Raw genomic sequence first — 13404 nt, 5'->3', positions numbered from 1 at the left:
AGGCTCCCTAGACTCTTATCCTGTTATGCGACCGCCATCCAAACCGGTTGAGTATAGCCTGTGCTACCATCTTCCACTGGTTGCACCCAGTAACCAATGGCTCCCTGAAATCCGTAGGAGTGAGTAAGAACCACGTACGGATTCATGCGGTCAGGGGCGGAGCCAGGATTTAGACATTGGGGGGGGGGTGGGGCGAGATGATGGTGAAGCCAGAAATATTTCGTGTCTCATAAACTATTGGAGAGTTTTATATCTAGATTTCACTCTAATTTAGCTTTGCTCGAATAGACAAAAAGTATTTGCAATAGGGTGTGTCTAGCTATTGCAAATAGTGCTGAACAATTCCACATACACGCCTGGTAGATAAAGTTGATAATCAAACAGTTGAAAAATATGGCATGAAGTACCTTGATACAGAACATTATCATATGTATGTTTAAGATATATGAACATGACCAATCATTGTATAACTAAATGAATTGATTTAGCTTGCATTCATGCAGTTTTGTATGAAAAATCATCGCTCCTTGGGAGTTGGGACAACACCAAATTTTACTTGATAACTACCAACGTGCAGACATACTTAAACAAGTAATTTGCATTGTATAAAAAAAGACAATCAAGATCGCCGAAATACATACCAGGAGTATCAAATCCAGCCCCTCCCATTCCCTTCTGCCAGTCATTACGGCTGGCCGGTTTGTAGGCATAGATGCTACAGCCATCCGCTGGTCAACTTCGCTCGATGAAGCATGGATGGGTCTGTACTTTCAAAATATTGTGCACACCTATGTACTTGCACGGCCACGACGTCCGATGGAAACGCTTGATTAGGCTGGTTGTACTGAGAGTATCATATAGCTAGTAACATGCATGCTAACTAGGCAATTTTGATGAGGTGACATAGAATTAAATAAAGTAAGAGAGGGTTGAGTATCATATCATGATACCGTATCATAATAAATGCTACACTAGTAATATGTGTCATGCATGATAATAAATAAAGTCATCTATGATACTCCCTCAATTCCCTTATACAAGGCCACAAACTCAAATTACAGGTACCAAGGTAAATTTAATGACTGCTTTGTAAGTCAATTATTCCTTTCGTTAACCGGGATCATTAATACGCCCGCATGCATGCAAAGAAGGAATGGGAAGGAAGTAACACAATGTCATTATGACTACGTGCATGCAAGTATTAAACAAATTGGTAGTACGAGGAAACATCATTATCTTTTGCCTCGATTACTATTAGTGGCCTTGTATAGATGCAAATTGTATTTTTCATAATGGCCTTGTATAAGGGAATAGAGGGAGTACTATCATATGATACTATGAATTAGGGAGGTAGTATCATACACTAGTACCATATGCATGATACTAACTTATGATACTACTCGTTACGACCAGCCTTAAGCCTTATGCTGGGCGTGTGCGCAGCGGCGACAACAGATGGATTGGAGGTTTAAATAAAACGGCGTGGAGGGGAAACAGAACAACCATGTGGGTTGACCCGTGATTTGTCTGATGCGTAAATCACACAGTATATTTTTAGTACTAGCCCCCCCCCCCCAAAAACATCCATGGGGTGGCTGAACCATGGCGGGGCCTGGCCCCCGCTCGCCCTCCCACTGCCTCCGTCCCTGCATGTGGTAGCTCTGAAAATGACCTGCAAGAAAGTTAAAATATGTTGTCTGTTAAAAATTATGTCATTCCTGTGGTTCCATATAGCCCATATAAGCGCACAATATTCCAGTCTGAATACGAGCCGCAGTCATATGATCAACCCCAGTTAATCACATCCCAAATAACGATTCAATGTTAACTGGAGGGGTAATGTTAAAGGCTATATGGATCGTTCTCCAAAGCAATTTCGTGAGTGGGCACTCTATGAACAAGTGTTGTATTGTTTCATCATGATCACGAAAACAACAACGTGAACTACCTAACCACCGCCTCTTTAGTAAGTTATCTTTGGTGAGGATCACTTGCTTGTGAACAAACCACATAAAAAATTACGCAAGGGAACTTTTTTTGAGTCGGAAACCAATATTTTCCATTCCCAAACAACTCAGCATTATCACTGGCTACAAGACCATACACGAAATCAGGAGCTTGTTCCGGCCACATAGCTGGGGATACAAGCCTTGAGTCTGCACCAAATGTGCTAAAGCGTCAGCAACCTTATTACACGCTCTGGGGCAGTAAGAGAACCCCACATGGGTGAAATTTAAACTTGCAAAACATCTAATTTCCTTAAAAAGATTCCCGTTTGTTGACAAATCATGATCATTGGAGGTAGCCGCTTGTACTAGGGTCTTGGAATCTGACAACACATGTACTCTTGACATTCCCCAGCCTTGAGCTGCATACAAGCTTTGGAGGCACGCTGTAGCTTCAACATAGAGGGGGTCACTGACATATTGCATATGTCCAGCGCCAGCACCAACTGGCCGACCGGCATGGTCTCTGATCATGAAACCCCATCCACCATGGGTAGGATTTTCCTTCATACTTCCATCCACGTTGATCTGGAGAATGTACTGGTTCAGCGCTGCTCTTCTATCACTCTGCTCTTGGCTACTTGATTTACCCTTCAGAGCATACATTTGCCAGTTTTGGACTAGGGAGTGCACCCTTTTGGCAACCGAAATTTGGTTTCGTTGGGGCTCTCCGGCATTCTTCTTATTTCTCGTATCCCACCACGTCCAGAGCATCATTACACACTTTAAACTCTTGTCACCCGGCATTTGGAGGGTTTTTGATATCAAATCTTTGGGACCCTCACACAGTAATAGATGTTCTCTGTCTTCACTCATCTGCATTTCTTGCCATAGTGCTTTGACAACTTTACATTTAAGGAACAGATGGGCTCCATCCCCATTCTGGCAAGAGAACATTGGACACAAGGTCTCAGTCTCCATACCCCTTCTTTCAATGCTCCAGCGATGAGGAAGACTATTGTGTGCCAATCTCCAGAGAAATTGTTTTACCTTGCCCGGACAGTGACTCTTCCATATCGCCAACCAATCAAATTTACTGGTCGGCTCGCTGCACTCCCCAACTTGCTTCTTTGCTTTATTCTGGAGAATTTTTATGGTACATCATACTACCCAATATAATGGGTAGTATTTAGTTGATCCAACGGTTGATATGGATCAAACAAATTATGGCTTTAGGACATATTGGTAATTCTATATGCACTGCACTGGCTCAAATCGTCCGCCATGCCAACGCCGCTGCAGTCAGTGCCTGCACAAAACGACACAAAATAGCTCTAACGCACGAACGGGTGCGTCTACAACCCACGTCGCCACTGATCCTTGGGGCTTGGGCTGCCGGAGCGATGAGGTCGTACCGGCGTGGTTTAAACGCAAGTGGCGGACCGTGATCGCAGCCCAAGAACATCAGCACCTCCTGTCGATGCTGAAGTGATGAGTACAGCGACATCGTCGAAACCCGACGAAGCCAGCTGCGACATCGGCGTTGGTTCAGTTCTTCCATGACAATAGCTTTGGCCCGACTCCGACGGAGGCCGAGCTCATGGAGTTCGCCGCCGACGCAGAGGCCATTCTAGACCCGTCGGGCATGGACGACTAGGTTTCTCCTACCACAACTGCGACACGACAGTACGACACACCAGATGAGAAACGCAGCAAGCAGCGGTGGCTGTGCCGACCTTCTTTTCCTCCCGTGGAGCCTTGACCTCAATCCAAATTACCAGGCCATCATGGATTACTTCCGGCGCTGTCACGACGACGACGAAGTAAGCTGACTGTTCCTGCCCCAAGCTGTACGACGCAATCCATGTATGTTGGTTGAACGTGCACGTACACAGCAGCAGGTTGATCGCTTCCCTTCGCTAGATCGATTCCGGCTGACATATGCACACATGAATATGCCTTGCCTGAATCGGCCTATGTGATTGATAAACTACCGAAAATGCCCTTAACTATTCAATATACTACCGAAAGTCTGCAGTAGTATTGGCTAATCTGGGCCCTCTAACCAGAAAAATGAACGGTTCAAATTATCTTGATGTACCGTAAAAGGTCTCTTATTCTGCGCTATTTCACATTGCATATGATACGTTGACTTAACTGAGAACAGACCTTTCTTTCATAGTGCCAAGCCCACTGATCCTCAAAGCCTTCATACAGAGGTATAGCCAACACCACAGTTGCACCAGTTCTTCATCCCAGCTTCCCATAACCAGATTGATCAGTTCAGAGACTTTCTGAAGAATGGTTTGTCCTTTTGGTGTGATGGGTCTAGTACACCCATTTCTTGGCAGCCATGGATCTATCCAGATATTTGTCTCCTCCCCATTATCGATTCTCTTGATGAGGCCTTCTTTTAGCACTGTGATGCCTCGAAGAATGCTACGCCATGTGTAAGATATTCCCCGCTTTGGTTCAGCATGCAGCACATCGACCTCCGGGAAATATCGAGCCTTCAGCACCCTCGCACATAGTGTGTCAGGATCTGTTAGAAAGCGCCATCCTTGCTTGGCGAGCATGGACAGATTAAAGAGATGTAAGTCCTTGTACCCTAGACCTCCGTCTTGTTTAGCTCGGGTTAATTTCTCCCATCCTAGCCAGTGTACCTTAGCTTCGTTCTGTTGTTGAGCCCACCAGAATCTACTTATCATCACATTTAGCTGTTCACAAAACCCTTTGGTGAGGTCAAAGCACATCATGGCAAAGATAGGGATCGCTTGCGCACATGCTTTCACCAAAATTTCCTTTCCCATCTTGGATAGCACCCGTTCCTTCCATCCTTGGGTCAGTCTCCAAATCCTGTCCTTGATATACGCAAATGTGCGTGTTTTTGATCTGCCTACATGCACTGGGAGCCCCAGATATCTGTCAGCTTGCCCTCCTCGTGTTTCTGCTAAAGGTGATCGATGACTTGTCTATGTTAATGGTCTGACTCGAGCAATCCTCATATAAGTTTAGTATATATTGCAGATGTTGTGGACTCTGTTACGTAACTTTTAGAAGAATCAACGAATCATCCGCAAACAACAAATGATTAAAGCTTGGTGCACCACCACATATCCGAACACCTTCCATCGTGCCATTACTTTCAGGATGATTTAGCAAGCTCGAAAAGGCCTCAACATAGATCAAAAACAGATAGTGGGATATGGGATCCCCTTGCCTCAACCCTCTCTCTGGATTTACACAAGGGAACCTTAACCTTCCAAATATGCAACGATCTCGAGATTGGGCCAGAATTAATTAGATCCATGTAAAAAGATTTCACCGTAAACACCACATTTCTAGCTATTTCCATAGCATCGAATCTGGTTGGTCGAATAACTGAACGTCTATCAATCTTCGTACCAGGTGCATCCAGACATTCCATCGCTCTCCAACTAACTGTAACATCCCAAATTTCCAATTTAGAATGTTATACATAGATCATCATATGCATATCATATTTTATTGCATTTTGGTTTGATCCTAGAAATTCTAAACAACCCAAGGACCCACAGAGAGAGTTGGGTATTTCGTTATTTTCATATTTGAGTTTTCTCAAATTTTGAAAAGAGGATCATTTGGTTTTAATCATTTTCTCTCTAAAATATTTCCAATATTAAAATAAAAGAGAGAAGATAAAATGATTTCTCCAAAATAAAAGAAATATTGGAGGAAAAATGTTAAAATCAAATAAGTATTTTATTTGGACTTTTATTGCTATTTTATTTGAATTAGGAAAAAATGTGTTTTTCAAAATTACATTAGAGGCCCAAATAAATGTTCATTTTGTTCGCAATATTATTAGAGGACCACGAAAATTTATTTCAGGATTTTTGGACTCCATTTAGTATTTCTTTTATTTGTTTTTCCGTGTCAGTTTATTAAAAGAAAAAGTGCACCGACCTACCCGGGCCGTGCCCGACCCGAACACCCCGCCCAGCCGGCCTTTATAAGGCCGAGGTCGACCCCGCCAGCCCAGCCGCCCGCCCCGCCCTGAAACCCTAGCCGTCGCGCCCTCGCTGCCGACTTCGTTGTTGCAGCTGCTCGCGCGCCGCCTCCCGCTCGCAGCCGACTGTCCCGCCACCGCCCTGCCCGCTGCCGCCGGAGTCGCTGCCGACCTCGCCGAGGTAGCCGCCGCCGCCGTCCCGGTTTTTCACGAAAAACCGATCGTTTTTTTTCGAAATCTAGATCTAGTTTTTTTAGACTGATTCCGTTTTTTCGGTTTAGTTAAATAGCGGACGTTCGTTCGTACGTTCGTTTTAACGAATGTTGTTTGTCAGTTAAGCGCAGACAATGAACGTTCGCTCGTTGGCCTATTCGTCTCGTTTTGTTCTTTCAGGGTTTTTCCGTGATTATTTTCGATAACGATTTCTGCCCTGTTCTTCGTTCTAGTTTATCTTTTTGCTCGATTATCCGAATTAGATGAAACAAGCACCTAGATATTCGTCTCGAAGCCCTCTTTCTGTTTAAACAACTTGAACATAATTTTGGTACTGTAAAATTTGACTTTAGTCCAGATTAGTAAATGATTCTTGTTTCTTTCGTAGTTTGAGTTTCGTTGCTCCGTTTGATTTGATTCTTTTTGCAAACCAGAGTTATTCAGTTGAACTTTCTGGTTAGATCTCTTATTTGAGTGCTCATTGTATGTTATTGTTTGTTTACGATAGAACACTCGAAGTGCGAAGCATGCTGCTACGAGTCCGTAGGTTTTGCAGATCATCAGCAAGGCAAGTAACACTTTGATCATATTCCTTTATTACCCAGTTTTGATGCATTAGATACAATCCTCAAACATTGCATGGTTAGGATCTGATTAACATGTGGGTTTGGGAAGTAGATGATGAGGTAGAACCTATTGTCTTTTTTATCAAACCTTTGGGAGTTACTTCTACGTTATGCTCAAGATTGCTATGCTATGCTCGTAGACGTGGTTTGGATGAGTGTATCCATGATAGATGTGTGTATTGTTAATTAATGGTTAACTTAAGGTGGCTACTTAAATACACATCTGGGTGGATTGGTTGAGGCACCCTGGAGTACCCAGTGGTTGTCAGGGCACCTGGAGAATCCAGTGTTGTCCTAGGATATCCCGGAGTACCCGTGTGATCATCCTACGGTTCGCCACCCAGGCTCAACAGGATCATAAGATTATTCATGCTGGAAACTTCCGTGTGCAGCCACAAGCCAATATGGGCTCTGGCATAGTTGAGTAAGTTGCGTGGGCTCTTGAAGAGGTAGACTGGCACATGTAGTGGGTTGTAGGTGGTACTGTCTACCCAGAGTAGAGAGTTAATGATTCAGAAAGGCTATGTCTCGATCCTCCGATCATGGATGCGGTCGAGTCTTGTGGGGAAAAGTGCACAAACCTCTGCAGAGTGTACAAACTAATCATGGTTAGCCGTGTCCCCGGTTATGGACATCTTGAGTATCTGGTTCTTGGATTATCATGTTGATCTCATCACTCTAAATTAATTTTGTTGGGTAATTGATGATGTTTAATTTGGGATTGAGTTGGAGGAACCTTCTCAATGTTTAACAACCACCTTGATAGTTAAATAAAATGTATTCCTTTGTTGTAGGGGAAAATTGGCTTTATGCAAAACTGCAACCATATAGCTTTCCACTAGCCAAATATGCATGTGGTGATAGCATTTATCTGTTCATTATCCTTTGTGTTACATTGCCAACATATTCCATCTGCTGACCTGTTTTGGGATGCAACATATCATGTTGCAGACTTTTCAGACGACGAGTAAGGTGCCATAGGTCGTTGTCGTTCACTCAGCTATGCCGTTGGAGTTGATGGACTCACTTTATCTTCCAAGCCTTCCATTGTTATCGTTTTTAGATGGCCTTAAGCCATATTATTGTAATAAGTTCTCTTTTGAGACATTCGATGTAATAAGTGTGTGATTGAAACTCTGTTATAAATCGTCAAGTACTGTGCGTGTCAGCATTACCGATCCAGGGATGACACTGATGCACAGGGACTAGACTGTTTGAGGTCTGGTCGCTATAAGATGGTATTAGAGCACACGCTGACTATAGGACACGACCACTAAGATAAACCATAGGTCACTCTTCTCTACTCATTTCTTACTCCTCTCCCTTTTCTACTCTATAGGATGGAGGACTCAAGGAACAAGTTTACACAACCGGATGAAGATACACCTTTTGGACGACACTTGAAGGAAGTCACTAGGTACCTGAACATCGGAATACCTAGTTTCACCGGGACCTACATCGCCACTTTACCTGAAGAGGAGCGTTCGATGATTCGAGTTCATGTTACAGGAAGGACATTCATGCCGCGAGGAGAAGATGATGAGGAAATCCTCCGGGGCGTGCTTGTGCATAGTGAAGTCGCCAGGCTGCAGGTCGAACATGGCGTGCAAGGTTGCCTCCACGTCGGTCCGGGAGACAGAGGGCCTGGTGCCGGTGATGGTGGCCACCATACCGCGCGCAAGCACCTCCTCCGCTTCCTCCATCTCGATGGAACGAGCGATGGTGACACGCGCCGGCGCAGAGGCGGGCGGTGGGGATGGTGCGGTGTTGCGCGGCAGAGAGGCGTCGCGGGGGAGTTGAGGAGGGGGGTTACGCGGCGGGGTGTCAGGCACCGGACAGTGGACTGCCGGAGGCTGCGCACGGTGGTCACCGGGCAGCAGCGTCTCGCAGCAGCTGGACTCGTGGCCGGAGATGAGGCAGCGACGGCAGCACATGGGGTTGGTGCAGGCCCGCACCCGGTGTCCGGCTTCCAGGCACCTGAAGCACAGGCCGGCGACTTCCTCGGGCGACGGGCTGCGGCGACGACGCTGGGAAGGAGGGGTGGCCGCGTGACACGCGCGCGGGCGATGGTTCCTCCGCCGCGGCTGCTGGAACCCATCGGCGTCGAGAACAGGGTCTCCAGACGCGCGATGGACCTCCGAGCGTGGACCCAGGCGGGCGGCAGCCGGAACGCGTGCGGCCGGCGCAGTCGAGCGGAGCGGCACCAGGGCCGAGGAAGCAGGGGCCGGGCGCGGCGCGGCCGGCGGAGGGGGGCGCGGGGCCGGCGGGGTGCTGACGACCTCGCGGTAGGAGCGCGAGTCAGAGGATTCGCCCGTAGAGCCGCTCCAGCGGATGCGACCTTCGAGGCTGGAGTCGCCGGAGCGGGCATCGGCGGAGGCCATGGCCGGGGGGAGGGGGAGGGCTACCGGTGGGGATTCGACGGCGGCGAGGCTGGTGGGCTAGGCTAGGCTAGGGAGCGGGGAGCATCTCCGCTCATTTTGAGCACCCCACGACCTCTTGGACACCTTTTCTGCCTGGAATATATAGCATAGATAGAATGTTCTATTATACCTTATTGTTATGTCTCCAATTACTATATCATATTTCTGTAAAGACAAAAAAAGAATTGTTAGCTGAGCAGATAGAAAATAATTTGAAATATGCCTGGTTAAGAAATGATTTTTGGAATATGGAAAACGAAATAAGGTTGGCACTCGGTATATAGTTGCACTTGCTCTATGTTCTTGTAAATTAATTGTCTATACTATCTTCTGTCATCCAATAGGAGTTTCCCATGGTATCCAAAGTTTATTACTCCCTCCGTTCACTTTTGTAAGACGTTTTAGGCATTTAAGACAGCACCTAAAACAGCTCAATTTCAGCTGTCTTAAACGACTTACAAAAGTGAACAGAGGACAGACCCAGTGCATAGAAGCTCCCACACAAGGTGGGGTCTGGGGAGGGATTATAGGAACCTAGTCTTACCCCTGCAAAGTGCAATGCAGAGAGGCTGGTTCGAACCCAGGACCTCTTGGCACAAGTGGGGAGGACTTCACCACTGCGCCAGGCCTGCCCTCAAAAGTGAACAGAGGGAGTACCATAAATCCATAACTGGTTCTGCATACTACAAAATCATTGGCATGCTTAGGTCGGAGAACTACTATAAATACATGATGAGACTAGCATATATGAACAGCGACACAGCATCCTCTTTTTTTTGGGAATGAACAGCATCCTCAAATGTAGTGAAGGATGACAACAATGGGTTTACAGTACTGCATGGAATACATTTAGGGTTATCTACAACATTCATCGTCATCCAATTTAAATATTAAGTATAATGCTTCTAATTTTAAATGACATGTGTGCAAGTTCAGTTTGATGCTTCAAGGCCTCAAGCCCTCAAGTGTTTATACTAACTAAAGAAAACCAAGTAGGGAATACAGATGAATGTGTGCAAGTTTGGTTTCATGCTTCAAGGCCTCAACTGTTTACCAACTAAAGGAAATCAAGTAGGGAATATGTAGTACTTGAAATCTTTCATACCTCAAGATAAACTTGGTAGACAAAATCATTGTAATCTTCGGCACTTCCATCATCCTTGGTACTAAATAGGACATATTCATAAGGGACTGCATAAGGAAGTCTCTTAACTGCCTCTTCAAATACATCCACTGAAAAACCGATTGCTTTAGTTGCACCTGTGATATGATCCTTTTCGACCTTCACAAATTCCGGATATCCACTTGTGCACACACCAACTTGAAGTTTCTTCCCGCTTACAGGAATCTTAAAACCTCGGGGTATTTCTATGGACTCTCCTGGCCAGATAACTGGATTTAGATGTGTTGTTGTATGTCTGGTTTTATTTAAGTGCTGCGAGAGTTCATTTTGTGCAGTCCAGAATCCAATATCTCTCCATCCTTTCCCTACTACATTTATTATCCGAAATGTTGAAATTTGCAGCTGCCTATTTGAAAGGTCAATATTGCCACCGAGGCCTCTAAATTTATTCTGCAGGATTGCTTGCAACAGTTTTGGACCATTACTAGATGTTTCCAAGGTTTCCAAACTTATTGAATTTCTTGTGGCACCTGGTTTCTGAAATGTGGCATTTGCAAGTCCAACTTTTGCTGCGGCATGTGCTACTGCCCAGATTGTATCATAGCCCCATAGTCCAAAGATGTTTAATTTCAATGGTGGATCAGTTGGGTTGTCAATCTGGAACCTCATATTCCATCTCATGGCGAAGTCATCAAGTTCCTTGGTTTTGGGAACATAAAACTCAACACCTATGGCACCATTCAACGATTCTAGGATAGAAGGATTCAGTGAATCTATTAGATTGGTTACTCCATCTGTCATGATCCATGCATATCCTTTGTTCATCATCCCTACTTCTCTTGCCTTTATGAAGAAGAGGGAGGCCAAGGTAAATGACATATGTACAACAAAGACTGTCGTTTGCATTGTCATCAGCTTATAGAGTTCTAGAGTAATTTGTTCACTAGTTGCTGACAAAGGGATCACACTTTGGTAGGGAACACGGGCATCAACTTCTTGTAGCACATCAACAAGGTATGGTATGATACCTCTACCATAGTCAGTGTCTTCATAGATAGGTACCACCTCTCTCCACCCATAGGTTTTAATTATGGAGGCAATGCAATTTACCTGTGCCGAGTCATTTATTGTTGCTCGCACAAAATATGGAAGAGTTTTAGATGATAGAGATGGGCTTGTTGCCGTGAAGGATATGACTGGGGCATGACTTTTATTTCCAAGTTTTGAGATAAATATAGCTTGCGAAGATTTCTGAGGACCAATGATGACTTCTACATTGTAATTCTCTAGCAGGTCAATAGCTGTATAATTGCACATCGAGACAAACTTTAGTTGAACATCGTACATTGAATGAAATTCATAATATGCATAAATCCCAAACAATTGCAGATAATCCAACTGCCGGAGCTGTGTGTTTTCAGAAATGTTGCCACTTACATATATGAACAGTATCGAGAGGAGCGAAATAGGTGATTACCTACAAAAATAGTTGCCTGATTTAAAATTTACGATAATTTATAATATATTATATTTGTATTGCTTCCTCTTGATGGCTCTGAAATATTACTTCTTGGTGCACAGAGTGGATTGTTTGTCACTCTGTGATCTTGTGAAAATATATACTATGAAACAAATGCTGCTTTATATTTCAGAATAGTACCGCAAGTGACAAGGAGACAAATAGTTCTTTTGTCCAGACATTAGGATAGCTGATATATCACTGCTTCCGTGGTTTGCTGGTATTCATAGTTTTTCTAGTTTTTGCATGTGTTACTGACTCTTTTTTCCCCTTGGTAGATATTAATGTTACTATATCAGCTTTATTATCGTTTTTCTTCAGTTGTCCAATAGTACACTTCTCCCTCCGTCCTAAAATAAGTGTCTTAGCTTTGTACTAGCTCTAGTACAAATTTGTACTAAGCTCAAGACACTTATTTTGGGACGGAGGGAGTATATGTTTTCACTGTACTTGATTCATCACCCCCAGTTTTTCTTAACCTGCAGGAATTTATGTCTCACTCCTTGCAGCTGAAAGCTGGAACATGCAACCGCGTGCTCATTTACACAGCAACAAAACTGGCGCCTGTGGTCCTGATGCAACACCCCTGGTGAACAGAATCCAATAATTCTTGGACGTTATCTTTGGAATAGTTTGATGTGATGTGGAAATCCAATTGCTCTTAATAGTAATGTTATGCGATGCGCAGTTGCTTCCTAATTGTACTTGTTGGTATGATTCAATTGTCATTACGTGGGTCATGTTTGCTTGCTTCTCCCCACAAGTAGTGAAATATGAATATTTATAGTTTCTTGATTTCCATGGTTTTGTTGACCTTTCTTTTTTTCTATTGTGTTTCTCAGCAGCATAACAGAATGAGCTGATACAGTGACCTATGACTAACAATTGAGAACATGTACCTTGAGATGCAGCTTGGACATCATCACTCATGGAATCTCTGATGTGGAGGACAAGCTTGGTGCTATAGTTCCGATGAACAGCATAGAAGTCCTCCATAGCCAGTGAAACGCTGGTCCGTGCCATTTTGCCAACAATGGACCCCAAGTCAAGGATAACCCCAACATGGAGTTCCTGTGCTTCTTCTCTAGAAGTGTTTTGGGTGATAGCAAGGTTGATTGTCAGCAAGAGGAGCAGGATGACATTTTGCACCTCCATCTGCTGAGCCGTGAGGTTTGCAGACTCTCCTTACACTTAGTTATCAAGACATTTAAGGAGGCACTCAACATCTGTCTCAGTAGTTGACTACACTACCTAATGGTAGTTGATCTCATAAAAAAATGTAACTTAAGTTGAAATTCACTTGCCTCCTATTGAATGATGGAAACGATCCCATTGATGCGTTGTTTCCTCAAAGCAGGTGAGAGGCTTCCACTGCACGTCTTTTCTATTGGCTCCTGTGATGGTTGACTTGGATGTATTAGTGAAATGCTCTATGTGTGATGATTGACAGACTTTGAAATGGTCTTTGAAGTTATGATTGGCTCAGTGTGATATTCTTTACCCCAACAGGTATTTACTTTAGTTTGGTTCACTTCTCAGCAAAATGCACATGTCCAACTTGGGAGAAGA

General features: G+C 44.3%; 1 protein-coding gene across 1 annotated transcript; it reads right to left on the bottom strand.

The window, feature by feature from the left end:
• Positions 1–9211: 9211 nt before the first annotated feature.
• On the bottom strand, positions 9212–12990 carry LOC119348618 (glutamate receptor 2.8-like). Its single transcript, XM_037616612.1, has 4 exons — positions 12735–12990; positions 10847–11617; positions 10299–10573; positions 9212–9358 (listed from the first exon to the last, which is right to left on the bottom strand). Exons 1-4 carry the CDS (start codon positions 12988–12990, stop codon positions 9212–9214), a joined length of 1449 nt encoding a protein of 482 aa, XP_037472509.1.
• Positions 12991–13404: the final 414 nt, after the last annotated feature.

The sequence above is a fragment of the Triticum dicoccoides genome, unplaced genomic scaffold, assembly GCF_002162155.2.
Source record: "Triticum dicoccoides isolate Atlit2015 ecotype Zavitan unplaced genomic scaffold, WEW_v2.0 scaffold97910, whole genome shotgun sequence".
NCBI classification, from domain to species: domain Eukaryota; kingdom Viridiplantae; phylum Streptophyta; class Magnoliopsida; order Poales; family Poaceae; genus Triticum; species Triticum dicoccoides.
Note: the sequence above shows the minus strand (reverse complement) of the source record. Positions and strands in the feature narration are given on the sequence as shown.